The sequence below is a fragment of the Aulonocara sp. 'chitande type north' Nkhata Bay genome, linkage group LG10 (assembly GCF_057382095.1).
Source record: "Aulonocara sp. 'chitande type north' Nkhata Bay isolate Kocher_YH1m ecotype deep benthic linkage group LG10, A_spYH_male_GT1.1, whole genome shotgun sequence".
NCBI lineage: Eukaryota > Metazoa > Chordata > Actinopteri > Cichliformes > Cichlidae > Aulonocara > Aulonocara sp. 'chitande type north' Nkhata Bay.
Window position 1 is genome coordinate 34,956,200 of NC_141353.1, and position 27,366 is coordinate 34,983,565.

Sequence of the window (27,366 nt, forward strand, 5' to 3'; positions counted from 1 at the left end):
ACTGTTTGTTAGTACAACTACCTAATCAACCAACACTGCAGCAACTCCAACCATTTAGAAAGAGGCCAGAGACAATCAAGATGGCCTGCTGAAGTTTGAGGGATTTTCCCACAGAACGATCTCTAGAGTTTACAGAGAATGTCCCAAAAGAAACTAACCAGTGAGCAGCAGTTCTCTGTGGAACAATGTTTTGTTGATCAGAGGTCAGAGGAAAAAGGCCAGAGCATCAGATAGGAAGGCAACAGTAACTCAAGTAACCATTTGTTACAACCAAGGTATGCAGAAGAGCACGTGGGCAGCAGAGGACCACACTGGTTGCCAATCCGATCAGAATAGGAAAATGAGGCTGCAATTCACATAGGCTCATAAAAACTGGACAGAAGATAGTTTAACAAAAAAAAAAAAAAAAAAAGGGGTCACACCCACAAGAATCAAACAGAAGCCTTGAAGCTTCTCTGTGGGTTAAATTGGATAATGGGATTTAAGATTTGCAACGTGTCTGTAGTGCACAAGGTTGAGATAATGTGTCACAGGAAACACTGTGTCAGTGTGCAACCAAAACAGAAAACACAAACACTGCTTTCATGAAAATTTGACATTTTAATGGAAACTAAAATTGTGAACACTGGAGTTCTCTCTCTCCCTTTTTTTTTTTTGTAAATTGACTATTACATTGTTTGGAATTTGAGGGTTATTATCATGCTTTGAAAATAAAACGAACATTTTAATGTGACACTTCTGTTAAATTCAAAAACAAAAGAAAATTAAATAATCAGACTGCTCACTTAAAAACTTAAATGCCAACCTGTAAGACATGAGAAAGAAATGCCATTGCCTCGTGTTTTAAGAAGGGCAAGAGATGGAGAATCGATGAGAGGAGGAGCAGAAAAAAAGAAAAAAAAATGCATGAACACAAACAGCAGCCATTTGAGATGACAAAGAAAAGGAGGACGATTCGGCACATCATATCATCTCTTATGACTGAATCCTTTAAAAGGACATGTGTCGCCCTTGTTTACTCCCATTGTAACTACCTCTCAGGTGTCACTGAAATAAAAAAAAATTTAATTAAACAAAACAAAAAGCCCTATGTAAATTTAAAACACTTCCAAGAGGCAATGACAGTTTAAAGGAGGGACAGTTTTTAAGTCAAGCACAAACACCAAGTCCAGCATTTCCCGTTACAGATGACTGATTACTGGATGATGAAGCAGCACTTCCGGTATTTGTTTTAAGAATCCCCCCCACCCCTCCCACACACACCGTAAGTCAACGCGCTCAAAGTGACATTCAGCTGCTACAGTAGTGACTTCTCATCTCCATCAACCGCCCTCTGTCTGTCTGTGCATTTGTCATTCAGTAGCTGAATATCTGAGTAGTGTACCTTTGGCGAAAGCAGATTCAGAGCTGTTGAACTGCACTTTAAAAAAAAAACAAACAAAAAAACAAAAACAAACAAATCACCTCGCCCCCCCCACCTCACAACATGATCAACAACACGACAAATAAAAATATAATCAAGAGGAACTCTGGATGCAGTGTTTTCAATGCTCATCACTCCATCAGAACTATCTGAAGAATTAAGGAAATTTGTATAAAATTGGATGAGAGAAAAACAAACAAACAAAACCCATTGAGGGCAAATATCTTGACATTGGGATTTTTAAAAAAAAAAGAAAAAAGAAAAAGAAAAAAGTAGTAGGTCTACATCAGCCTTACTAACTAAACATCTAGCGCTCATCAAAAATGAGACATTGAGATTTTCTTAATTATTTATTTTAGTCACATCCTATTTGTGCATCTATGGATAAATTATAACTCAAAAATAAAACTTTTTTTTATTTTTATTTTTTAAACACATTAAAAGATTAAACTTGTTAAATAATTTCAAATTAATTATGTGCTACGTTCAGACATTAACTCGACAACGGACTGGAGTATACACCAGCGAGCAGAGATCTGTCTCCCGTGCCCGTGTGATTTGGCTTTAGGTCGCACCTGTGAACACAACCTACAGGACGCCTGAAACGCTCCTCGCCTTCAGTGGCATCCACATCGTTTAAAAGAAGAACAATTAGGAACAGCCAAAGAATACTTGAACAGCGTTGCAAATGTTCCAAAAAACAAAACAAAAGAAATAAAGAAAATGGCACAGATATACGCTGGAAGCAGATTTGAAACAATCAAAATTGCTGTAAAAGTTTTTCTTTATAACACAGGCACCTGAACATGAAACGAGGGACTTTTTTGAAATATACGAGGAACTTGCATATAATAGGAAGAACTCGCTATGCGCGCACCAAACAAACAAACTTGCCACTCACAACCTGGAAGCATCCTTGAGGTGATTGCACATCCTGAGGGGGTGGAAATATAAACTCCACATGATCAGGCTTTTCTTTCTCATCACACCAACAGTCACTCACTCCCACCACCACCCAAAAAACAAACCACTGATTAACCACCTACTCTGCTTCAAGAACCTGTTTTTGGTTTGCAGGCTACAATGCTGAATAATTATTTCTCTCTCAATATATGCATATTCAATATAGCCTTGTTGCTGTATTAAGTGCTTGAAAAAGAGGGGCATCAGGGTGGGAGCAAAGGAGAATCTCTGATTTCCCTCTACCAGGACCACTCTAGCATTAAAAAGGAAAGAGACAGAAAAAACAAAAACAACCCCCCCCCCCCAAAGAAACAAAACAAACCCACACATGAGAAAATAGTGTTTTCATCATAATACTACAGTAAGATCACGTACTAGTTATTCTGATCACCCTGCTTTACATTTACAAGCCTATAGCTGTGCACTGATAATCCTTTCAGCCTGAACATTAACCATATGGTAACCTGATTGTGTCCCCTGCCCCCCGCAAACAGATTATGGGCCATTGCAAGAAATTAAACTGCGGTGTTTGTTGTAAATTGATGCCAGATTAAGTGTCAATTTTCCACAAGCACAGAACAACATAAAAATAAGCGCTTATACCTCCTCAATTACCCCTGCTTCCTCATTGACCACGTCTGACACGAGCGTTCTCGTTCAGAGGGCAGCGTCTGCTGATACACTCATCCATCAAATGGCGTACAATGAAAGCCAAAACAAAGCTTTTTAAATACCAGAGAGCCGACTGCGATTAGATGTGGAAGTTAAATGTCAAGACAACTTGTACAAAAACATGGCGGCAGTTATGACGTCCCCTCTCCGTGCATGAGCGCGAGCTGTGCCGCTGCCTAATCAGGACACAGTGGAAAGAAGTGTACTTGAAAACTCATGTGTACCCCCGTAGAAACACTGCTGATGTTCAGCATTAATAAATCAAAGAGGTGCTTCACTATGAACACATAAGGGAGAAAATGAACCGGCAGAGATTACAAGGTTACAGTCCAGGATACATGGAAAAGAGCCTGTGCAGCACTGTGCTTAAAAGGAAAAGAAACAACAATTTTAGAGCCCAAAACGATTAATGACAGCACCTCCCACGCCATGACAACTTTTTTCTCAAAGTATTAACTTTTTGGTGTGTTGTCACAACATACGATACTTTATATAAATCAGACTTAAAGTCAACCTTTCCAATGAGAACGTTTACGTGACGGGGGCCGTTTGGCAAGAAACAATATTAAACACAGTCATGGCTTTATCAACACTACCTGAGTTATATTTAATAATTCTGTATATTTAGCGGCTTTTTTTCTGAAAAGTAACAGCCCAGAGCCATTCTTTCAAGGAGGATTTCTCGTCACTACACACAGATTTTGTCTATTAATCATAAGATAAAAGCAATTAGTTTACATAAAGTGCTAATAATCCACACATTAGCCAAATCAGAGCTTCTAGAGAAAAACCTGGACAGTTGCTTTGTTGAGTAAACCGATCTTGATTTGCTGATGGTGAAGGAAAAAAAATAAAAAATTGACATCACAGCTGGTCAGCTAGCAGATTTGGGCTGCCTAGACTTGGATCTTACAACATGAGCCTTTAGAATAATTTTAAAAAATATACACATATCCCACCATTGAATTTAGAAGTCGTGCAACAAACTGAACACCCTTAAACATTCTGAACTGCACTGCAGGCCACGCTAGCATCTTGGCTGATGACGTTGTAGCTCTACATAACCCTCACAACCCCTCCCAACACGCATGTATGGATCACACGGTGTTATTGCACACTGGTTTGCAAACGTAATAGGTTATCCACAGTAAAACATAATAGCATTTAACTAATCTTCACATTTGAACAGTTTGAAAAAGTGTCTACTTAGGGAACTAAGATTAGTATTGCAATTGTTCTGTTACTGTTATCTTTGTATGCCGATGAACAGTGACCTCCAACTCGTGCGTTTCCACCAGTAAACATGCAAGAAAAACGATGCCGTACAAGGCAGAAAAGTAAAGACCAAATTCTGAGTCAAAAGAAAAAACAAAACAAGAAAGTACATTGTAAAAATGTAGAACAAGAGGAACTGAACACAAATACAGGCAAAATAATCTGTATTGACATCCTGAGCCTTACTGCTGAACAAAAAGCACAAAATGCAGAACACTTTTGTGGAAGCAATGTCTCTTTTTTCCTCCTCCTTTTATTTTACCTAACAGTTTGTCACCAAGCTTATTCCCCAACTCAGAGTTCATTTAATAGAACGTATAATGAACCTCAGTTTAAGAACAGCCGGTGACAACCTTCTAATAATCTGAAATGTATGAAAAGCTTCAGGATGAATTTAACGGAGACCTTATTTTTGACTCTTTAGCACACCTAATAAACAGTGAAACAAAGGGGGTGGCTTTCCTTCAAACTGGGCACTTTTGTACCTGTGCTCTGGGGTCAAACTGTAGTGCAGATAACACTCATGTTAGGTAAGACGAAACGACACAAAAAGAAAATGTGGGCAATTAAATTTTCCCTTACTGATTTAAGACAAGACTCCCTTCCTGGATGGGGCCTCACCTATAAGCTCCCATTTAACTTAGAGTTAAGTGGGACCCCACAGACCTCCCCCCAAAGAATGCTTTGCAGAGTGTTCTCCTTTCATTCATGATGAATTCAAGCTTGCACACAGATGTGCATGTATAACGTCTAACATATCTACAATGAAACTTGTGAATGTGTAAAAGAAAACATGACTGAGGCATGCTGTAGTCAGACTGACTGCTGCCACAGGTCAACAGGATAAAGGCTTAGGGAGGTGCAGTCCAAAACACCTTCCTTTTGATGAACTCCCAAACATTATCACTAAAGAGCCATGAGACAAAGATCGCAGCCCAAAGTGTCCATTCGTCATGTTGGAGAGGCACCAATCAGCTCCTTTTTAACGTCCATCCAGAGCTTATGTGTTCATTTTGATGCCCCCAGAGAAGTCCGTTATTCCACCCGAGATACCATGGAAAATCTGTCATGCTAAACTATCAAATGTTTTCACAGTTGTCACTTCTATCCAACAGGATTTGTGATTTCCAAGGTAGATAACTGCAGCACCCAGAAGAGAAGAAGGTAAGTACTGTAGGCCATCTACCTCACTGATCAGGTCCATCCTTGGTCTCGCCGTAAATTACTACCCTTTTTGGATCTACAGGAGAGAGGAGATGAATTAGGGTGATCAAGGATTCTGTGTTTATTTTAAAATGTTACGCATCATTTCTTAAAGCATTAAATGGCCTTACTCTGAAGCACATTAAGGACTTAACCCCTAATGTGCCTCAGCATTTACTTAGGTGAATGTGGCCATGCTGGTCATTTCAGTGTCTCAGCTAGCACAGAGGATTTCATAAATGTGTGATAACACTGCCGTGCTTTATCCCATTATTTTTTCTTATCTTGTCATTCAATACGATTATTTTCTTTCTGAAGCATTTAGTAATGGTACAAAAAAAACAAAACAAAAACAAACACCCCCCATCTTTCTTATTATTACTACTGTCAGACATAGTGTATTCTGGACCTTAACTGCAAGTTTCAAACGGTGGCTTTCAAATAAATTAATATTTGAAGTTTTTTTTTCCTTTTTTCATTATAGAAAACTATGGGTAAAATGAACTAAATCCAATCCTAAATCCACAGCCATTCCTTGCTTGGAAAACAGTGCCAACACATATATTTAAGACAGGATCTTTGTACCTTGTTTTTGCAAGTTGAAAACGGATTCCATTTCTGATGAAAGGAAACAAAAACACACATTAGCTCATCATGAAACATTCTTTAAAAAAAAAAAAAAAAAAAAAAAAAAAAAAATTAAAAGAAAGCAACAGCAACAAAACAAAAAAAAGCAAATATGTAAACATTTTACAAGTTAGTGTTTTACACAGTTGACAAAATCTGAATTTAGGTTCATGCTTGATGCTGTTAAACAAAATTATACTTTTACATATCGAACAGCAATTGCGAGAACCCTTAAATGACCACTGCAAAAGGAAAATAAAAGCCCCGTACATTTCAACAACTGACATTGAATTTTGTTTGCTGTTGGTGATTAACTGTAGGGCTGCCACAAACGATTATTTTGATAGTCGACTAGTCACCGATTATTTTTGCGATTAGTCGACTAATCAGAGCATGAAAACGTACAGCTTATTGCACCAGCATGCATCTGCTCTTATGTAACTATCATCAGCTTACAGCTTTAAGTGTTTATGGTATGTGCTAACTAAAAATAAAGGCAAGATGATAGTTTATTAAATTTTAATTACATTTGCAGATTGTTTCGGTGAAGTTTAATAAACTCCTTGCTATCTAAAATATAACGGGAAAACGGAGTATATTCTCGAGCATCTCACACTTCTGATAATCAGTTGTCTGCTTGACGTTTATTCAGCTGTGTAAAAACTATAACGTTAATCTCAGCCAAACTGATTTACTCAGGAACAAATAAAATACTAAAAAAAGCCAAACAATAACATTTTTAAGTTATCTAAGTGACTTATATATCATGTTTAACCTGAGTAGCGAAAGACGGCGGTGGGTTTGAAAACTATTTGCCCAGAGTCCAGGGTTCTCACCGGCTCTAGTGAGCTTTGCCCCGGCTAGCTATCGAGCTAGTGGGTAACAGACTTCGGAGCGCTTTTCAAAATATGTGGCGTCTTGATAAACTGAGCAGATATTTGAGGTTTACACAGCTACATTCTCACCTGAAAATATGTTAAACGTTTATTTTGTGACCCAGAAAGAATAATAACAGTAATATTAAAACTAACTAGCTGCCGCCATTGTTGGAAACTGAGCAGGGCTGCGCTATGAATTCTGGGACAAAGCTACTACTTCTTCGGGGTTTAACGGCAGCTGGCATCCTTGTACATGCACTGCTGCCATCTTCTGTTTCAGTCCGTTATTACACTCTTAAATCCTACCACTTATTCCTGAGTCTTTTGTGATCTTACAAAGCTTCAAACGACGCATCGACTGTTAAATTTTTGATAGTCGACGTAATCGTGACTAGTCGACTAATCGTGGCAGCCCTAATTAACTGCAAGCATACAGTGGGGCAAAAAAGTATTTAGTCAGCCACCGATTGTGCAAGTTCCCCCACCTAAAATGATGACAGAGGTCAGTAATTTGCACCAGAGGTACACTTCAACTGTGAGAGACAGAATGTGAAAATGAAAAAAGAAAAAAAAAAAAAAAAAATCCATGAATCCACATGGTAGGATTTGTAAAGAATTTATTCGTAAATCAGGGTGGAAAATAAGTATTTGGTCAATAACAAAAATACAACTCAATACTTTGTAACATAACCTTTGTTGGCAATAACAGAGGTCAAACGTTTACTATAGGTCTTTACCAGGTTTGCACACACAGTAGCTGGTATTTTGGCCCATTCCTCCATGCAGATCTTCTCGAGAGCAGTGATGTTTTGGGGCTGTCGCCGAGCAACACGGACTTTCAACTCCCGCCACAGATTTTCTATGGGGTTGAGGTCTGGAGACTGGCTAGGCCACTCCAGGACTTTCAAATGCTTCTTACGGAGCCACTCCTTTGTTGCCCGGGCGGTGTGTTTTGGATCATTGTCATGTTGGAAGACCCAGCCTCGTTTCATCTTCAAAGTTCTCACTGATGGAAGGAGGTTTTGGCTCAAAATCTCACGATACATGGCCCCATTCATTCTGTCCTTAACACAGATCAGTCGTCCTGTCCCCTTGGCAGAAAAACAGCCCCATAGCATGATGTTTCCACCCCCATGCTTCACAGTAGGTATGGTGTTCTTGGGATGCAACTCAGTATTCTTCTTCCTCCAAACACGACGAGTTGAGTTTATACCAAAAAGTTCTACTTTGGTTTCATCTGACCACATGACATTCTCCCAATCCTCTGCTGTATCATCCATGTGCTCTCTGGCAAACTTCAGACGGGCCTGGACATGCACTGGCTTCAGCAGCGGAACACGTCTGGCACTGCGGGATTTGATTCCCTGCCGTTGTAGTGTGTTACTGATGGTGACCTTTGTTACTTTGGTCCCAGCTCTCTGCAGGTCATTCACCAGGTCCCCCCGTGTGGTTCTGGGATCTTTGCTCACCGTTCTCATGATCATTTTGACCCCACGGGATGAGATCTTGCGTGGAGCCCCAGATCGAGGGAGATTATCAGTGGTCTTGTATGTCTTCCATTTTCTGATGATTGCTCCCACAGTTGATTTTTTCACACCAAGCTGCTTGCCTATTGTAGATTCACTCTTCCCAGTCTGGTGCAGGTCTACAATACTTTTCCTGGTGTCCTTCGAAAGCTCTTTGGTCTTGGCCATGGCGGAGTTTGGAGTCTGACTGTTTGAGGCTGTGGACAGGTGTCTTTTATACAGATGATGAGTTCAAACAGGTGCCATTCATACAGGTAACGAGTGGGGGACAGAAAAGCTTCTTACAGAAGACGTTACAGGTCTGTGAGAGCCAGAGATTTTCCTTGTTTGAGGTGACCAAATACTTATTTTCCACCCTAATTTACGAATAAATTCTTTACAAATCCTACCATGTGAATTCATGGATTTTTTTTCCACATTCTGTCTCTCACAGTTGAAGTGTACCTCTGGTGCAAATTACTGACCTCTGTCATCATTTTAAGTGGGGGAACTTGCACAATCGGTGGCTGACTAAATACTTTTTTGCCCCACTGTATGTGGTGACTAACCGTTTACCCAAAAGTTGACTGTGTTGACTGCAAGGGGATTGGCAACTTGTCTACAAACAATCACAGCTTGGAATCACTCTCAGACGTACTGGTAAAGGTTTATAACAAACTGTCATCCAATTTATAAACAGAGACAGACTGATTGTAACATAGTGTCAAAGTCAGTAGTCTGCTACACGTCTCTTTGCATCGTTTTATCACAGTTAATCTTCATGTTATCAAACCGACTGCATGTCATTGTTAACTTAACCCTATTCAATCACAAATGGATAGCAGACTGACTCCACCTTATTGCGGTTTTATCACCGCCTTAACACAAAGTCACTTTGAAGACAGCAACTGACCAAGTGCTCACAGACCTGGTCCTGTATTTGTAGTAACTTTTTCAAAGGCAACGAAACTACTCTACAACTACCATTTGCCCTATCAAAAAGCCATTTTTGGAAGGTAATAACATTTTTAATATAGATAAGATATTTCGGTTGGTGAGGTGCAAATATTCGATTTCACCTTAGCAAAGAATCAAATCAAATTTCATATTAAGTCATCTATGGCTGACTTAGTTCATTTCTTTGGTAGAACTGTGAGGCAAAAATCAGACGCTGTCTACAGTTACTCAGACTGTGTGCTGAAGCACTTTTGCTGAGGTTAACTGCTACACTAATTTTAACAGTCAGAACAGGTGGTGCCAAAACAGAATCTTAGGCTAAGTCCACACAAACATATTTCTATTTTGAAAAGAAAAGAATCACCACCCAGATGTGCATTTGAGGAACATTTCAGAAATAATTTTGGTCCAACACCTGAACACACATAGCAAGATCATTTAGAAAGCATCATGATGTAGAAAAACTATAAAACAGCTGCTATTTTATCAAACAAGGTAAGCAAAACCTTAAAGAAATATAAGAGAAAAATAGACTTTTTTTAAACATGACAAGAATTCAAATCTGGTTATTGGGTTAATGTTTTTGATAGAGCAGAGAGTGAAACTTACCTTTAGTGTGATAAGTGACAGCAGCTTTAACGTCAAAGGACCCCCAGCTACACCTCGTGCTAATGTCTTTAGAGAGAACCTGTTCTTTAGATGAGCCAAATAATAAAGTGGTTAGCTGACCCTGCGCAGGCTTAGCACCGTTGTCTTTACTGGGGGCCAACACAGCAGTTCCTGCACCTTGTGTCTTTTCCTTGCCACATGGCTGCAGCTTGTTCTCCTCCTCACTCATCCCATAAGCAGGAGGACAAGCATTGGACACAATGCAAGGGATACAAGTCCTTTTCTCAGGGTCTTGAACCAAAGGCCCAGGCTCTAACAATGATGGGCTAATGTCAAAGCAAGGCTGGGCAACCTTGGCTGCAACAGCTTGACACTCGCTATTAGATGTGACCACAGTAGTTTTGTCCTCTCCGGGCACCAGCCCATTTCCGCCTTCTGGGCCCAAGTTGGGCTCATTAATGAAGGAAAGCCCCCACTGATTCTGGAAGATCTCTCCCAGGGCTTTCTGATTTGTCTGAGCCGCTGGTGGGTCAAGGTGACGAGCGCTAGGGAGTACAGGTTGCATATTTAAAGGGTAAATTAAAAGAGTACACTTTCTAAGCTCATATGCCTCTCCATCTACAGGACTAGTTGTGGAGCTACAGTTACTTTCCAAAGGAGATGCTACATTGTCGCCACTTAGGATAGACTGGGCTGATGGAATACTACTAGCAGCAGGAGCTAAGAAGGTACCCACTGACGGGCAACCGTTTCCATTTCCAGAAACAGGACCATTAGTAAAACTAGCTGAGGTGATGGTTTTCATAGCAGACATAGGGACCTGTGACAGTCTGACAGGAGGAGGCAGTGCCTCTCCTCCACCTTGAGCTACTTTGTTGAGGTTCTCTTTTACTTTACTTGCATAACTGATCTTGGGAACAATTTTAGCACTGCTATTGTCCACAGGAAATACTGGCGGAGGCTTGAACAAAGTCCATGAGTCCTCTTTTGAAGGTGAAGAAAGCTTGCCTTTGTGTCTTTCCTCAGTTTTTTTACCCAAGGTGCCAACTGTCTTTCCATCAGAGTTTTTCCTCTGAGATTCACCCACTGAAGCCTCTGATACAACAGCCCGTTTGGCTGTCGACTGAGTTTCTACTTTCTGGGTGGCTCTAAATCCATCGAGTCTCGAGGTCATTCCTTTCTCATTTGTCTCTAGATTCAAAGCCCCCAGCTCCTCTGTAGTGTGGCCCTGCTGCATGTCTCTCTCCTTTTCTCTTATCACATTATCAGTGTTCTTTGTATTGTTACATCTGGTCTTGCGTTTCTTCGGAGTAGTATATCCACCTTCCGAGCTACTACCGTCATTGTCCTTGCTAGAATAGCCATTTGTAATTAAGCCACAGTTTACGACGCCATTTTGAAGTAATACGGAGTCCTTCTTATCCAAAGGCGGGCCCTCATGATGACTCAAATCCTGCACCTTCTCCTTGTCATTTTTAAAGTCCATATTCTTCTTATGGTCCATTCCTTTGATGCTTATTTTTGGAACAGTCGTGCACAGCTTTTGCGTCGATTTGGGCTTTGCATTTGTATTAATTGTGTGTCTGTTAGCATTGATGCTAGGTGGATGCGACATGCCAACAGCATTAGACAGATGTGGATTCTTCTCTCCCTCCTCGTCACTGATGCTTACTTTTTTATTGCCTGAAAGGGGAAACAAAATCAGTTCATACTGAAATTAGGGAACACATCCACCACCTTTCACCTGGCAGAAAACCTCCACAACTACTACGTTTCCTGAAAGTCTGTGTCAAATAATCTGTTTCATACTTGGAGAAACTACAAGCCTTTTATAGATTTTTTTGTGTGTGTGCGCACGCATGGTATCACAATAGCAATAGCAATAGCATGACAACACTAGCAAAAAAAGTGACTATGCAACTCTTAACCTAAACAAATCCAAGTAAAAAGAGATGCACATTAAACGTTTAAATGTTTTTCTAGTATTACATATAAACCACACCCATGATCTCTTTATTGGGTTTATAATTATTCTTATAGTGCTGTGTGAAATTAAACTTCCTAACAATCTTCCAAGATGAGCTGAGAGCTCACTACATGTAAAATTAGATATGCTTCACAACTGTCAACAACAAAGGACTCTTGCTTAGCTTCCCCCAACCCAGAGAATATTCGACATCAGAGACAAGTTGTTGCAAGGATCGCTCACAACAGCATTTATGGTACACGCACAGAGGAGCAATAAACTATTAACAGGCCCGTGCACGGCAGAGACGCATGGGAATTGCTGTGTCAACGTAGGACTTTCCATTCACAACGGTGCTGCCTCAATGTCTGTGAGCGCAGCACCCAATGGATTGCATACAGTCTCTCCTCTCTTACACAGAGGCCGGTTCTTACTCACTAGCAATCATACGCGTGCATATATACTCGTAAGGACGATGCTTACAGTGTCAGCTCTGCGCCACAAAACAAGACATTGTCCAATTGTTCCCTGGCTTCACATTGACTGGACAACATGCAACAGGCCTGTCAATGATGGCTAGCTTTAGCTAATGTCAACTAACCAGCGGCTCGGTTTCCACCAACACGCCCAGGAACTGTTGTGCCCTATCAGCAACAACAGCAACAACCACAGCAGCCAAAATGACAGCAGAGACATGCCAGAACAGCAAAGTAGGTTGCCTGTACAACAATTTCTAACTAGCTGTGGAACTACAGCATTAGCCAGCAGTGATAGTCTAACATGGCTGACAGGAAATGGCAGCTCAGAACATTCCAGTGGAGCCGGCTCGGTTTTCCTAAGCTGGACATGAGCATGCCGAACAAAAAAAGACACAGATTTGACTATTGTTGAGGACAACTTGCCGTGCACTCCTATCAAATAATGCACTAAGAACACATGGCAACATGGCAGGGGTTCCTTGAGATGATTAAGATGCATTTGCAAAAGAAAAATGGTTGGCGAAACCGGCGCACAAGGTCAATCCCCGATGTGTCAAACCACCACAGCGACAACTGTCACGCAACGTCAGCTAGCGAACTTGCTAACATAACGGTGAGTTCTTCGTCCGGCTATCCGTCAAAAAGGGCCAAGCTTTTCAACAGCTGAAACATTTACCAAATTATCTCAAGGAACCATATATAATATGAACTAATAGCTAGCTAGCAGGCTAAGTCCTCAATCGCGATTTAGTTCAAATTAGTTAGCAAAAGCTAGTCGGCTCACTGACATTAGCTGACCAAGGCTAGCAAGCATTAGCTAACTTTTCCGGATGGCCCAACCTGTTTTCTTCGTCTGCGTTTCCTGATGCTGGCACTGGAAGTGGCTCTGATCATTTTTTAGACAAGTTGACTGCTGAAAAGAGTGCCTGTCGTCTCCGTGGTGATGGTATTGCCTGTCTTGTGCCCGGTCTTTGGGCTGTTCCTCCATTGAAGTGAAGAATGTCGGACTTGTTCAACCAGTATGTTAGCTCACTCAAGTACAGGACAGTCCAATCACTACCAGAGTAAAACGGAAGCTATTTGAAGCCTCTGTAAACGTCAGCAGTAAACGTCTAAAAATGGCTCTGTTTTGGGTGGTCACCGCCACCACTCAAATCCATGTCTAGTTATTTGTGCTGAGTTATGCAGGGGAATATTTCTCAACACTTTTTTTTTCTGTCAGTGCGTGTATTTAATCGGATAACTGACAGTAGAATAACGAAGGAGCGATATTGAAAAAAACCTTTCGGGGTGGGCGATACCGGGGTGGGGTTCGTGTGCGAACAAAAATCACATGACCGGAGGCGCTGCCACGTCTCAAGCCAGTGGACACATGTTGGTGATGGCGAGACCAACCCCACTCCCAAAGTGGAAAAAACATACTTATTGCAAATTTATTAGCAATGCACTTGTGAGTGTTTAATCAGTAAAGAACATTGTTCCCGTTTTCTGAACAAGCAACAACATTACTCTAATAATCTTTGCGTATGCACACAAATAATAATCTAAAAATATAATATCAATTGGGTAGTTGGTGCAATTTAGCACGAAGTGAATGTATACTAGGGTTAGGAGGCATTAAAAAAAGTAACATGCATTTAGTGCTTCCCATATTTGGCATCGCCCTTGTATACAGACACATATACATATACATGTGTGTGTATATATATGTATATATACATATGTATATATACATATATATATGTATATATACACATATGTATATATACGTATATATACATATATATGTATATATACACGTGTATATATACATATATACACATATATATATATATATACACGTATATATATATATATATACGCAGCAATAGTTTATATATATACATATATATATGTATATATATAAACATATACACACACACACACACACACACACACACACACACACACACACACACACACACACACACACACACACATTTTTATATATAAGTCTTATAAAAGTTGCTAAGCAAACCGATTTGCTTCCCTGTTACTATATGTGCATGTAACATATAAGCTAATTCATTATTCATTCTTGACTGACACAGTGTAAAAAGGAAGGTTTATGTGCTTTACTTTTGTGCAAACTGGGGTCGGCACAGTGCAACGTTGCTTATGCAGGACTTTAACGGACCAACAACACCCTCTTGTGGCTAAAAAAAATCACAAAGCCATAGAGACTGCTTTGTTGGGGAAGTGAGGAACATTGATCATCTTCTTAGAGTGCAATGTTCTACTGTAAAACCGTGAGTCGTTACATTGGCTTGTGCATTATTTTTCAGGCCCTTGTGACAATGCTGAGCCCCAACATACCTAAAAAGTAATATAGCAGGAAAAGTGACACTATAAGAGTGTGAATATTATTTGGTATTTACTAGGTATTTTGCATAGTGTTGCAAAATCCTTTACCCTGAATCTAATTTTGGGATTTAAAATCTTACTTAGCAAGTAGCATCAGTATGTACTTGAAATACCCAGTGTAAAAACGGGCCTTTTCTGTGATAATACACATTATTGAGTCATAGTTACTTATTAATCAGTGTGTATATTGTTTTTACTTAATATACTTCTGGTTAGCTAATTCTTTAACAACATAGCATCATATGTTTTTTATATTAACCTGTATGCTTTAAACAATTAGAGTGAACCCCAGAGTACAAACACTAAATACAGTGTTGTAGAAGAAGTAGCTTTTCATACAATTACATGAGTGATGTAAAAGTGCATACAATAAAATTCAACTTCGGCATAGTATTTGGGTAAATACCCCATAGGACACAATACTAGGCCTAAATAATGTATAGCTCTAAAAAGAAAAAAGAAAGACAAATTTTCATTCAAAACAAAGGCAAGAAATTGTGGTGGCTGTCCCTTGTTTGAGCTAAGCTCACGCATGCAAGTGTAGTTATCCAAGGGTGAGTATAATATAGTAGAAGAAAACGACTGAAATGAACATCGATTCTGGATTCGTCATGGTGAGGGTAGCTGATTCGCACAAATACAGTACAGTGTCAAGGATCCTCTTATCTTTGACACTTTTTAGGAGGGGAAAAAAAGAGGTCACACTAGTTTCACACAGTCTCAGTGCTGATGTTTGCCCTTTTTCTACTTTTTAAAATGAATAATTCATGTGATAACTTGATTTTATAAAAAGCTAAAACCATGTGATGGACTGGAAATGTTAACCTAGCAATACCTTAAGAACAAAATTCATGTGATGTACTGAACAAGTTATTGCTCAAAAGGTATTTATTGCATGGCTTATTTATCATTTGCAAACATAATGAAGACTGACTCGGGCATCAGATGGAAGACAAATGTAATGAAATGCAGTTTAGCATTTGTGAGATAGATCTGATAGTTTTTGAAATAAAATGTCAGCTCTATTAAGCAAACATTCAACTTAATTGAATGTTGTCTGAATGAACCAAACTTTTTGCATCTGTCATTAAACAGTGAAAGGTAACACTATAATAACTTTAGAATTTCACATTAAATTGCAGATCGGTGAGAAACAACAGCGATGGGACATGGAGCACAGTGTCCCATCAGAACAGCTTCACTGTGCCTTGGCATTGATTCTCAAAGTCTCTAGAACTGTACAGTGGGGATAATAGACCCTCATTAAGTGTTTGGATGATGGCTGGTGTTGAGCCCTGATGGTTCAAAATTAGGGAATGCAAAACACCATAACATACAATTCCCATTACTGTGGATGTTCATCAAACCCTTCAGTGACTGTTTGTGCCCTGTGGATGGATGTGTTGTCATCCTGTAAGACAACACTCCCATCAGGAAAGAAATACGTCATCACAGAATGAAAGTGATCGCTCAGAACAAGTTTCTATTGATTTAAGCAGACCCTCCTTTTTAAAGGGGAACGTGGACCCTAACAATAGCAATAAAATGAGGGACTGGATCCCTGGTGGCAAAACGGTGGCAGAAACAGACCATTTCTAATACAATGACAAGGTTGAGACTGTCGAGGTTTATTAGGATTGCAGAGGATCTTTATGCTAAGTCTAGATTATACTTTGCATTCACTGTAAACCAGATCTGGAATTGTTTAAGTGTAGAAAAAAATGTACATTTATATGAGTACTGTAAAAATACACTATTGAGAAATTGTCCCACATAAAATGTTCTTCTAGTAAAATAGTAGTGTTTGCGTAGTGCTCTAATGCATCACCATTGGTTGTGTTGGGTGGTCAGGCTTTGTTCCGATGTGGCTATGGTCACCTCTAGCTCCTCCCATGGGGTCAAGAGTGAAGGTTTTGCGCTACTTTTCGAACTGTATTTATTTTAGCTGTACCAACAACGTGTTCCAGAGATTATTCGATAAGAAGAGACAGAGTGTACTCCTACTGTGTAATTTAGGTGGGCTTTGTTAAACACCAGTAAAACACACTTTCTGCAAGCCCTTAGGAGAACTCAGTACCAGATGTGTGCAGCTTAAAAAGCTATTCTGACAACCAAATAAGCCAGGTTCTGAAAAACTGAAACATTATTTCCTCACTGTAGTTAATGATTATTTCTCTGTGTTTAATACCATATGAATAGAAACTATTTGGAATAGTACAGTGCTCTCTGGAAGTTGTTAGTTTCTAATAATACTATATTTCTTACCTTAATTGCATTTACATAACGTTACTCTTGTTCCTGATAAAATATTAATAATATCAACATCTGGCCAGTATGCAGATATGAAACTAAAGGTTCAGATGGTTGAGATGAATATTACTAATTCAAAGAGATCAAAGTATTTTTCAAGCAAACATATTTCTCAAACAGGATATTCAAGTCTTTATTACAGATTGAGCTCCTTCAGCAGGAAACCTAATATCATATAAATTCATATTCCATAATATTTGCAGCCTGCAATCAGACTCTTGATTCCTTTGAATCACAGTTACGGTGAATAACAAGTACATGTTTTCAATGATACTGCAGACACGTGTTTTTGCACAATGCCCACTGTAAAATTCGTGCACAGTAAAAAAGTAAAGGTGCAGTCTGAGTACATGTGAGGCTACAGCAACTGCACGCACAGATTTTCCTCTATAGAACTTTGACTTGATGGAACTGTAAATGCACACAGTAACCTAATGTGAAAATGCATAAGTGCTAATAAAAAGTGCATTTTGTTATTCAAAATGTAAAGAAACCGCTGGACTCTTCCAGGTCACAGAATTGCTCAGTGGCACTGAACATGCAGTCAAAACACATCTTGCATGACTCAACTGAGGACTCAGTGAAGGAAGTAGCCAACTTGTTCATGGTCCTCAGTCTGTCACAGTATTCCTTGGACGTCTTCATGTCGCAGAACTTTATAGGTAACCCAATAAAGGACGTTAAACATCAGGAAGCTCATGGGAAAAACAGCTCGGGAGATGGTATCAATCCTTTTGGCCCGATCCACAAAACGCCTCCGTATCTCATAGAAACCCAAACCAGGAGGTAGATCAGCAAAAATGGGTGTTGCATCCATTTCCTGAGAGGACAGTGCAAGTCCAATACTCTGGAGCAGAAAACCCTGCTGTGCCAGCTCCTCCTCCTGGAAGACAAAGACACAGCACAGACTCACTGCAAATCACTAAGCTAAACTGTTTGTTTGTTTTTTCTTTCTTTGGAGCCAGCAATTGGCTGGTGAGCAAGGCAACAGTACATACCCTGGCACAGGCACTGCACTGCTGGGATGCATTCCCATGAGGAGCATTGTTCCCTGACATGTTGTTTCCTTTCACCTTACTGTCACCGGTCCCCTGCGGGTGAGTGTGGGAGGAAAGCCGGCACAATTATTTAATCGTCAAACAGACTGCACTGACTGAACAGTTTGCAAAACTGGCACAACTTTGCTCTACTGCATAGATGTCAGGCCACATGCATTGTATTGCACTGCAGATCAAAGCAGATGTCAGGTGTACTGAGGCATAAATATTATAAAAGGTATAAAGAGCTCTTCAGCTGCTGTCACATTGCTTTAACTTGCCTTAATGAAGGCCAAATTTCTCAAAAATGTGAAGAACTGGCCAAAAGAAGAGCCTCATCTAGTTTAAGGGTAATTTATCCTAATTTGTCTTCCTTATTCTTCCCTTTCTCATGATATCCATGATGTTGAGAACATTCAGCCAGCAGTAGAATAAGGTGATGGCTTGAATTAATCACAGGTCAGTGCTGTGTGCTTTTCCTGACTGGAGTGTAGCATGCAGGTGAGTAGCAGCTCGTGCAGAGCTGGGCACAGGGAATAGCAGGTGACAGCTGCCTGAGGGCCTGAGTGGGTGGGCTGCACTTACAGTTCTCTGCTGCTGCTGCTGCTCTTTGAGTTTCTTTTTCATTCTGAAGAACTCCTTGTGCTGGCGTGAAACAAAGTTGACGGCTGCATACTCCAGTAGTGCAGCAAACACAAACAGAAGACACACCGCCATCCAGATGTCTATGGCTTTGACATAGGATACCTGCGTAACCATAACAATCAACTGTCTCAATTAATATCAGAATCAGAAAGAAGTTTAACACCAGCTCAGCTGAATGAAGCCTCCAGTACATATACACAAAAGAAAATACTAATAAAACCTGTCAACATAGCAAAAATAGTTTGCATCAAGTATAAGCCACTGATTTCTTTTTTAAAAATACAACTGGAATATTACTATTACTCAGTTGCGTTAATGTGCATTATTAAGGTAGTTCTTCAGCATTGGGATGTGGTCAGCAAGGGGTTCCTTTTGGACTGAGTGAAGAAAGATGATATATTATTGTATTTTTATATTATTTAATTATTTCCATTTATAATATTTATGTTAAATACATTTAAAATTTTTTTTATTAAACTGATTATACCATTCACTTAGAAAAAAAGTTAAAACTAAATTATCCCACAGCCCGATGAAATGCATGCTAAGCTGACTGGTGATGCTAAATATGAATGTGAGGTTGAGTAGTCCAATTAGAAACTGAAATTTGGGTGCTAAAAAATTCTCTTGTTAAATCTATTTTATCTCATTTGACTTTCTTGGAATCATACAACCCCTCTGTATTTCCATTCTGACTTTATCTTTTTAGTAAACAGCAGATAACTTGCTGAAATTTGCTTCTGACCTTTGGCAGGGAGGCCCTGGAGCCAGAGCTCTGTGTTGTCATGGTGAGCACAGTAGTGATTCCCAATCCCACCCTTGCGGGAGCTGCATCCATGTTGATCCAGAACGACACCCAAGACAGGATGACAGTCAGCAGGCTCGGTATGTACATCTGGATCAGGTAGTAGCCCATTTGGCGCTCTAGGTAGAATTTGACTTCAATGCAGGTGAATTTACCTGACGACAGGAGGAGGCAGAGGTGCAAACTGAAAGTCTTATTAGAAGGTGATGGACAGTGTGTACTGAGAATGTAGGACAGTGGGTTGTCATATGTCCTGTACCTGTGTTGTAGTGCTTGGTGCAGTAACCAAGACCTTTCTCCTCTTTTAGCACAAACTGAGGGAGCATTAGATCATCAGCAACTTGCACTGCTCCCACATCCAGCCATTCAAAAATCAGGTCATTCATGGTGTAACCAACTAGAGGCGAAAGAGAAAGTGTACAGTACGCAGTACGCAGTAGTTTTATGTCAAAACCTGTATGTAATGTTTTCTTAGCCTGCCTAAGAAGATGAACTCACAGCTTTCAAGCTGCATGGTGCACGTCTGGCTGTCCATGGGGAAGTTTTTCAAATCCATGGGACAGGAAAGCGTGAGTGTCAGTCTGGAAAACAGAAGCAGCAGCATAATAGTCTATGACATGAAAAGGTGATACCCTCGAACCTTATCCCATAGGCAAAAAGGCGAATGGGGGACTTGGCTAACGACCACCTGTGAACTCCACAGTACTGGCTATTTCTTACTCATGTGTCACTCAAACCCTTTTTTTGAACACTCACCTTACATCAGTGGTCACATCAAGCAGCTCAAACCTCTCCGACACCTGTCCTCCCTTCCGTTTTTCTATTTCACTGCCCCCTTTACAGGCTGCAGAAAGCACTGACAGGTGCTGACAGACATCATGTCAGCCTTTATGGTGGGCTTGATATAAAAATCGGCTGAGACACACACATCACCACCATCAGTTTAAAAAAAAAAAAAAAAAAAAAAAAAAATAGGGATGTACCCCGGTTACAGAACATAAAGACCGAGATTAGAAAGCATTCCGTTATTTAGTACAGGTGTTGGCTTTATAGATAACACACAGATGTTCTTTAGCTGTCACAGCGTTCTTTGTTGTATTATGCTGTATTATGCTGTTCGTTTCACTGACCTATTTCTCTATTTTTCCCCTCCTGCACTCACAAAGCAAAGCCTCTCACATAAATGAGCAATATTGCAGAAAGGAGGAACATAAATGATCCTGGTTTAATGTCGTCCACAGACACTGTGGTTTTCCCCAAGTGGGGCCATAAATAATATAACCAACCTTAAAAAAAAGGATTTTATTCCTGTTTATCTTAATTACTAGAACTAATGCTTCTTTTTTTCTTTCTATTTATAACTCTTTACCATTATGCTACGATTTACCAGCGCTTTAGCAGCACATTACTGACCTGATTCCTCTTTAGCCTGCAGTAGCTGCTTAACAAGAACTTGCTCACAGTGCATGCTGGACAGTGCAATTACAACTGAACTGAACTGGAGTGAAACAAATATGTAGCAGTCCATACACTTGGATGTTTACAGTACTTCTCAATAGACTTTATATTCACTGAGCTACCCATCAAAGCATTTTTGGAAATGTGTTTGATAGTTGAAGTACTATTAAAACTTAACCCCACGTATTTAATAAACACACATAAAATGGCTCACCTGATGCTGTAGAGGACATTTCCGTTCTGGAAGATCCGCAGCAGTTTGTTGTCTGTTGTAACCTCGTGAAAGTTTGCTCCCTTTTCATTTGCAAAGAATAAGTCAGGTTTCCAAATGGAGTCCAACATTGAGGGGTCCAAGTCCAGAGAGTCATCAGGGTACTCCTTATATGCTAGTCGAGGGTCATTCCACTGCTGCCGTAGAAATACATTGAGCCGATAGTCCTAAATTATGGAGGCAACACGTAATTAAAAACTGTGTAAACTTATAAATGATGAAAAAATGGATATATGCATATTGCATATGCATGCAAGTATGCTGCATATGTTCAAGCATCTAATTTTAGCGAGAGGGCAAAAGTAAAGAGAAGAACCATCCTCTAAGCAGGCAGGCGTGACTGTGTGTCTGTGTGTGTTTGGGTAGGGGACAAATGGTGACAAACAGGCCTGAGTGCTCCCATAACCTGAACAACAGCAAACTCCACTTACAATTTCATCAATTAAAATTTGATGTCTCTCTCCTTTAGTATTTTACAAAATGCACAAATTCTCCAGGCTCTAAACGTGAATAAATCAACAAACATGACCAACCCCAGACATTCTCCAGAGGCCTTGTAAATTAAGGATGGCTGCTTATTTAGACAGAAAGACACATGAGAAGATCTTTGCTGACACTATGTTATGCATTTACAAGGTGAAGCAACTAAACAGTCATAATCTAATGATAGTATGTTTGGGCATCATGAAACTTGGCCTCCACCAAGAGTCGGAGAGGAGCCAAACAAAAAAAAGAAGCTTCAGATGAATAAACAGTAAAGTGTCTGATGCATCTCATAAATGAGCTTTAACCAGCTCTGCTCTCCAACTGCTATTAAAGTCGTGGATGCTCATATTAAATGCGGCCAGAGTTTCAAATAATGAGGTCAGTGCTTTTTGGCTCACCAGTGAGCCCGGGGCTTCGGGCAGTTTTAAACACTCGTTTTCAGACAGATTTTCTACTCTTGGCTCTGTACGAAGTCATCCCAGGCTCACATCTCAGGCAGTGAGCACAGAAACCCCACCCGCCTGCTGTTTGGTTTGCGAGAGGCAACCAAACTGACCTGACACAGGGGAGCTAAAACTGCTTGTTTCAGACCGAAGATAAACCGAGGGGCTGACACCAAGGTCCAGTGTAAATTAACAAGGATTATTTTCAACTCTGAGTCATGCAGACTTACTTAATTAAGTTACTAAGTTGGAGCTGGAAAGAAGCACAATTGCCCCCCTATAAATTTTGACACAGGAACTATTGGTCTGTGCTATTGGTTTTCCATTTGTTTTGGTACTGGCTTTAACTGGCAGCTTCAGTCATCAGTCAGAGTAAGATTAGTGCCAGTTATCATATTACAAAATGTTATACAGATTGATTGTGATACTGACTGACTTATTTTATGCTAATTCGTGCACATGTTTACTAAGTAAAATACCGAATACGGGACCTTAAAGTTGTAGTATTGTATCTCTAAGCTGTAGTATAACTGCTTTGACTGAATTAAAGGATGTGAATATAGTTTCCAGTACATTATTCACATGTTCTGTGAGTATAAGGGATTAATATGAGCTACGACTTCTAACTTAGAGGCAATGATGCAAATTTATATTGAACATTATTACAGTGAAAGTGGCTACAAATGTTAGCTACAGACACTCCCATAAAAGCTCAGCTATTTATAGGCACTCCTTGAGTCTTTAGTCAAAGTGACATTTTTAAAGAGGACCTATTATGCTCACCTCCAACTATATATTTATATTCTTGGATTTTACTACCGTAGCTTTGCATGAATCATAAATCAAAAATAATCCTTATTTGTCTTATGTGCTCCTTGGTGGAGACCCTCGGTCCATCGCCTGTTTAGAGCAGTCTGAAGCCTTAGCTTTTACCTCACTGGGATTATCAGCACATACGATGTCAATATTAGAAACTTTGGCTGTATTTATTATGAACATCCACCACTGTAACAGCATATGTGACAAAAATAAAGAGATAATGGAGGTAAAGCCCAAAGGAGTTCAGTCACAGTCATACAAATGACAAGCTTTCATTTGCATAATTTTGAATATTTAAGCCCTCTTATTGGCAGAATTATTAATGTTCATTTAAATTGTCTGTCACAGACCCAGATTTAAATGTAGTTCAGGGTTTTGGGAAGGCCATTCCAGAAGTTTCATCCTACGTTATTCATTACAAAACCAGTTTTGATGCATGTTTTGGATTGTTGTATTGGAACATTAAGTTATGTCCAACTTTTGTCTGTTTAGTTGAGGCGAAGTTAAAGAATTTAGAGGTAGTCCTCCTCCTTCGTTAATCCAGCCACTGTGCAATCTATCAGTACCACTGACGGTAAAACAGCCCCAGAGCATGATGCTACCACCACCATACTTCTTAGCTGGTACAGCGCTCTCAGACTTAAAGGCCTCACCTTTACTCCTCCTGTCATTGTGGCCAAACAACTCAGTCTTTGCCTGACCATAAAAACATTTGGCTTGTCCATCAGAGGAACTGCAAATTTCACTCGAGCATGAAAGCACTGATTGTGGAGCATTCCCTTCTTTCCTGGACTGCACCCTCTGATGATCAAACAATCATCAGTTCAATGAATAAAAATAAATAAGTTCAAAAAGGAGAATCTACAGTTCTCCTTGTCTGATCTTCATTGGGTTTCTTGGACATTTCTATTGTTCTGAGTACTGGTCAGTCTAATGAGCACTGTTAATTAACTGTCTATTAACTTCACTAATAAAAAGTTAATAGGCCTTGGCCTTGTCAAGTTATAACACGTTTTAGAACCTTCAGCACCACTTTTTAAAAGATTTAAGTGAGTATATATGTGAGCCTGTATGTATACTCTTGAACTCATGTGGATTCGAGAAATTTGAAGTTACACACCCGTTTTTTTTTAAGTCATTAAAATGTATGTTGTACAATGGCACCTTCGAAAAAGAGCAGATAAATTTAAAACAGATGTTTTCTCACCATAGTTGTTTCAGTGATGGATCCAAAGCTGTTGATGAAGATGTTACAGGTCACGTTGACAGGAGAACCTGACGGGAGGACACATCTTAGTAACACTGCTTCCTTAAATACCACTGATGATGTTTTCTAAAAGGAACACATCAAATATTAAAGCTGATGAAGAGCAGGGGATTCCTGTACCACAACATCTGTTTTTTCCCTTCATAATATGCCATGCCGTGTCCTGATAAAGATTTATCCACGATAACAAGCCTGAAATTGTGTTGTCATTTCCAGTACGCTCCCATTAGCGTAGCCCATCTGTCGACCATTGGAACTTTAAATATTTCAGTGAGTCATTTCCGAAGAGGCAATTATTTATTGATTCAGTTTTACTTACATTGGTGTGTTTATAGATAATCAGCAGAGATTTATCCACAATGCACCGACAAGGATGTGGAGCAAATATGAAATATATATGAAATTTGACCCTAGAGGCGGTGCAGGAACTATGTGAGAGAGACTCTGCCAGTTTCACAAGATTGGACTGGAAAGGGCCTTTGGGGTAACATGCAAGGATGACCGCACATTTCTGTCAAAACGATGTGAAAGAGACGTCTGTGAAAAGACACCATCACCTTAGGGTGTGGGACAACACAGAAACCGTAACAACACACGAGGAGGAAAAAAAGGAGAAAGACTTTCGCATGGAGACATCGTAGCTTGCAGCATCTCTTGCCTCTGACCCATCTGTGAAGGATTTGTGCCACATCACTGCACAGATTGTTGTGCAAATTGAGTGGCACTCTTTCTCACACCTTTTCAAATAGAGCAGTATTTGCATCTGGGAGTGCAGTTACCTTTGAAATTTGGTCTGATGCGAGCATCATAGCCAGATGTGCGTCCCATCAGTTTGTCCAAAAAGTCAGAGGGAGAGGGCGGCTTGACTGCCCTGCTGGGGAACTTCAGCTCCTTACATTGCACAGACCTAAAGGGTGATGGGGCAGTGATGATTCACTGACATAAATATGAACTTAATGTCTAGCTTCCTAATTTGTATTAAGAAGCTAAAATTTAAGTTTGGACATTACATGCATTTTGTGATTAAAGGTGTCCTGCTGTGAATAAAATTGCAGGCTTTCTGAATAAAAGAACAATATCCATGAAATTACTTTTTTCTTTTTTTTAAGATCTGTTTCTCAAATCTTGCAAATTTAATTGGGTATTTTTACCTAATGGAACTGTTGCTTTTAATTATAGATTACAAAATATTTAATGCATGTTTCTTTCCACTTAAAGAGAAAAAGCTGTGCCGGCAGCTTCTTTGTTAAAGAAGTATCGGAGCATGTAAGGTACAGTAACTGCCCCTTCAAATAAGCGTGCAGGCTGGCGCTTGCATTTTTGAAAGGAAAGACTTTCAAAACTATCTTACCTGCCTTGTTGAAAAATGACAAACGAAGCCCACAGTGGACACAGGATGTGCAGTAGCATTCTGAGTTGGTGGACCCAACAGATGAGAGAAAAAGCCAAAATTTGGAAGGAAAAAAAAAAGGATGCGGAGATGCGGAGAACTTTCAGGCGCTGGCTCCTGGAGTCAGATGAGCCTCCCTCCCTCTCTGCAGGTGTAAAATACAGGAAGCTGCTGCTCTATAATTCAAAATCCAAGGGAACTTTTTTTTCCTCCTTCCCCTGCCTGTTTGTGTGGATCACTTCAAGCTTTATCTCTTTTTTATGGCCATATGCATGCTGAAGGAATTACTGCAAGAATTTTTAAAGGGACAGCAGCATTTTTACGGCAGAGTTGCCCCCAACGATGGTCTTCGACGCAGCCTCAGATCTGCACTTTCAAATATTTGGGATTCAAACTGTACTGCTTATAAGCACTTCTATTAAACAGATCTAATTATGAAAGTTAAACACATATAGCTATGCTTTTTTTTTCCTCTTTAATTTCTGGATGAACACAGCTCTGCAGGTGCTTAATCCACATTTTAAAAAACTTTAAAGAGGCATGTAAATAAGCCTGAAAACTGTATTTTAATAACAAGGGGGGAGAACCTTTACATTAAAATGACCCTTCCACCTCCTTTTAAAATCAGGTTGTTCAAAGATATTTTTGGTGAAACTGTATTTATATTGCCATCAATTTACAAAACCACATAACATCAGCACTGAATGGGCCTCAAATTGGGCAGGAGAACAGAGAGGTAACTGCCAAGTTGGCAAGATTGTTGTTCCATGCAGAAGGGAAATAAGATAAAGGCATAATGTTCCTATTAATTCCAATGCAACACATTGTCAGAACAGATCCAGAGGGGATTTATCTTTAGCACTGCTGTTAAAAGTTTCTGGTCTAATTATTTCATCTACAAACTGCCACACAAATTCACATATAAATGCGGAAACTCATATTTGTTCCTCCACATAGAGAGGGGGCAAGCTCAGCCATTTCCTCATGTAAAATTAATGTCAGAGAAAGCGATGGGACGTAACGGCTGCACGTGTTTGCCTCACACTTGAAAAGGCCATTCTCCACTCCGCTCTGGAGCCCACAGTGTCAAATTGGATAAGAAATGTGTTGGAATATAAAACATGAATGCCTTCCTAATAACAAGAAGTCCTGAGTAAAGAAAAAAATAAAATAAATTCTGTATGCGTGCACATTTTTACCTCTGGACAAGAAAAGTAGGCCAAGCTTCATTTTAGTGATATTTTGCTGGATTGCGAACTGGATTTACTTCATCAGATCATATTACCGACGCACTGTTAAATGGAGTAGTCAGGTGCTTTTTATACAGGCTGGCTTTTCCCCATTTGAAACGATAAATACGTGCTTTTGATCTGTGGTCAAATCACTATAGCCCACATGCATAACCATAGCAAATGTAGCAAGCAGCACAAATTGATGCTCCAGTGGTTCAGATTACGATGAAGCACGCAGACTTA

At 39.8% G+C, this 27,366-nt stretch overlaps 2 protein-coding genes and 1 long non-coding RNA gene across 4 annotated transcripts; 1 reads left to right on the forward strand and 2 right to left on the reverse strand.

Moving 5' to 3' along the window:
* Window positions 1-587: 587 nt before the first annotated feature.
* Window positions 588-13,761, reverse strand: nufip2 (nuclear FMR1 interacting protein 2). 2 transcript variants are annotated; one of them, XM_086309667.1, is made up of 4 exons: window positions 13,398-13,761; window positions 10,113-11,795; window positions 6,122-6,154; window positions 588-5,573 (listed from the first exon to the last, which is right to left on the reverse strand). In XM_086309667.1, exons 1-4 carry the CDS (start codon window positions 13,543-13,545, stop codon window positions 5,521-5,523), a joined length of 1,917 nt encoding a protein of 638 aa, XP_086165793.1. In that variant the 5' UTR covers window positions 13,546-13,761; the 3' UTR covers window positions 588-5,520. The 2 variants fall into 2 exon arrangements, with proteins under 2 accessions (XP_086165793.1, XP_086165794.1); XM_086309668.1 differs by lacking the exon at window positions 13,398-13,761 and adding an exon at window positions 12,680-13,344.
* On the forward strand, window positions 12,807-24,860 carry LOC147321288 (uncharacterized). The gene is made up of 3 exons (XR_015131343.1): window positions 12,807-13,170; window positions 19,707-19,837; window positions 24,447-24,860. It is a non-coding gene; the product is annotated as an uncharacterized LOC147321288 (long non-coding RNA).
* Window positions 17,224-26,099, reverse strand: LOC147321289 (glycine receptor subunit alpha-2-like). Its single transcript, XM_086309669.1, has 10 exons — window positions 25,853-26,099; window positions 25,281-25,408; window positions 24,442-24,509; window positions 21,430-21,653; window positions 20,256-20,338; window positions 20,017-20,154; window positions 19,698-19,912; window positions 18,893-19,054; window positions 18,269-18,361; window positions 17,224-18,153 (listed from the first exon to the last, which is right to left on the reverse strand). The coding sequence occupies exons 1-10, from the start codon at window positions 25,909-25,911 to the stop codon at window positions 17,890-17,892; spliced, it is 1,434 nt and encodes a 477-aa protein (XP_086165795.1). The 5' UTR covers window positions 25,912-26,099; the 3' UTR covers window positions 17,224-17,889.
* Window positions 26,100-27,366: the final 1,267 nt, after the last annotated feature.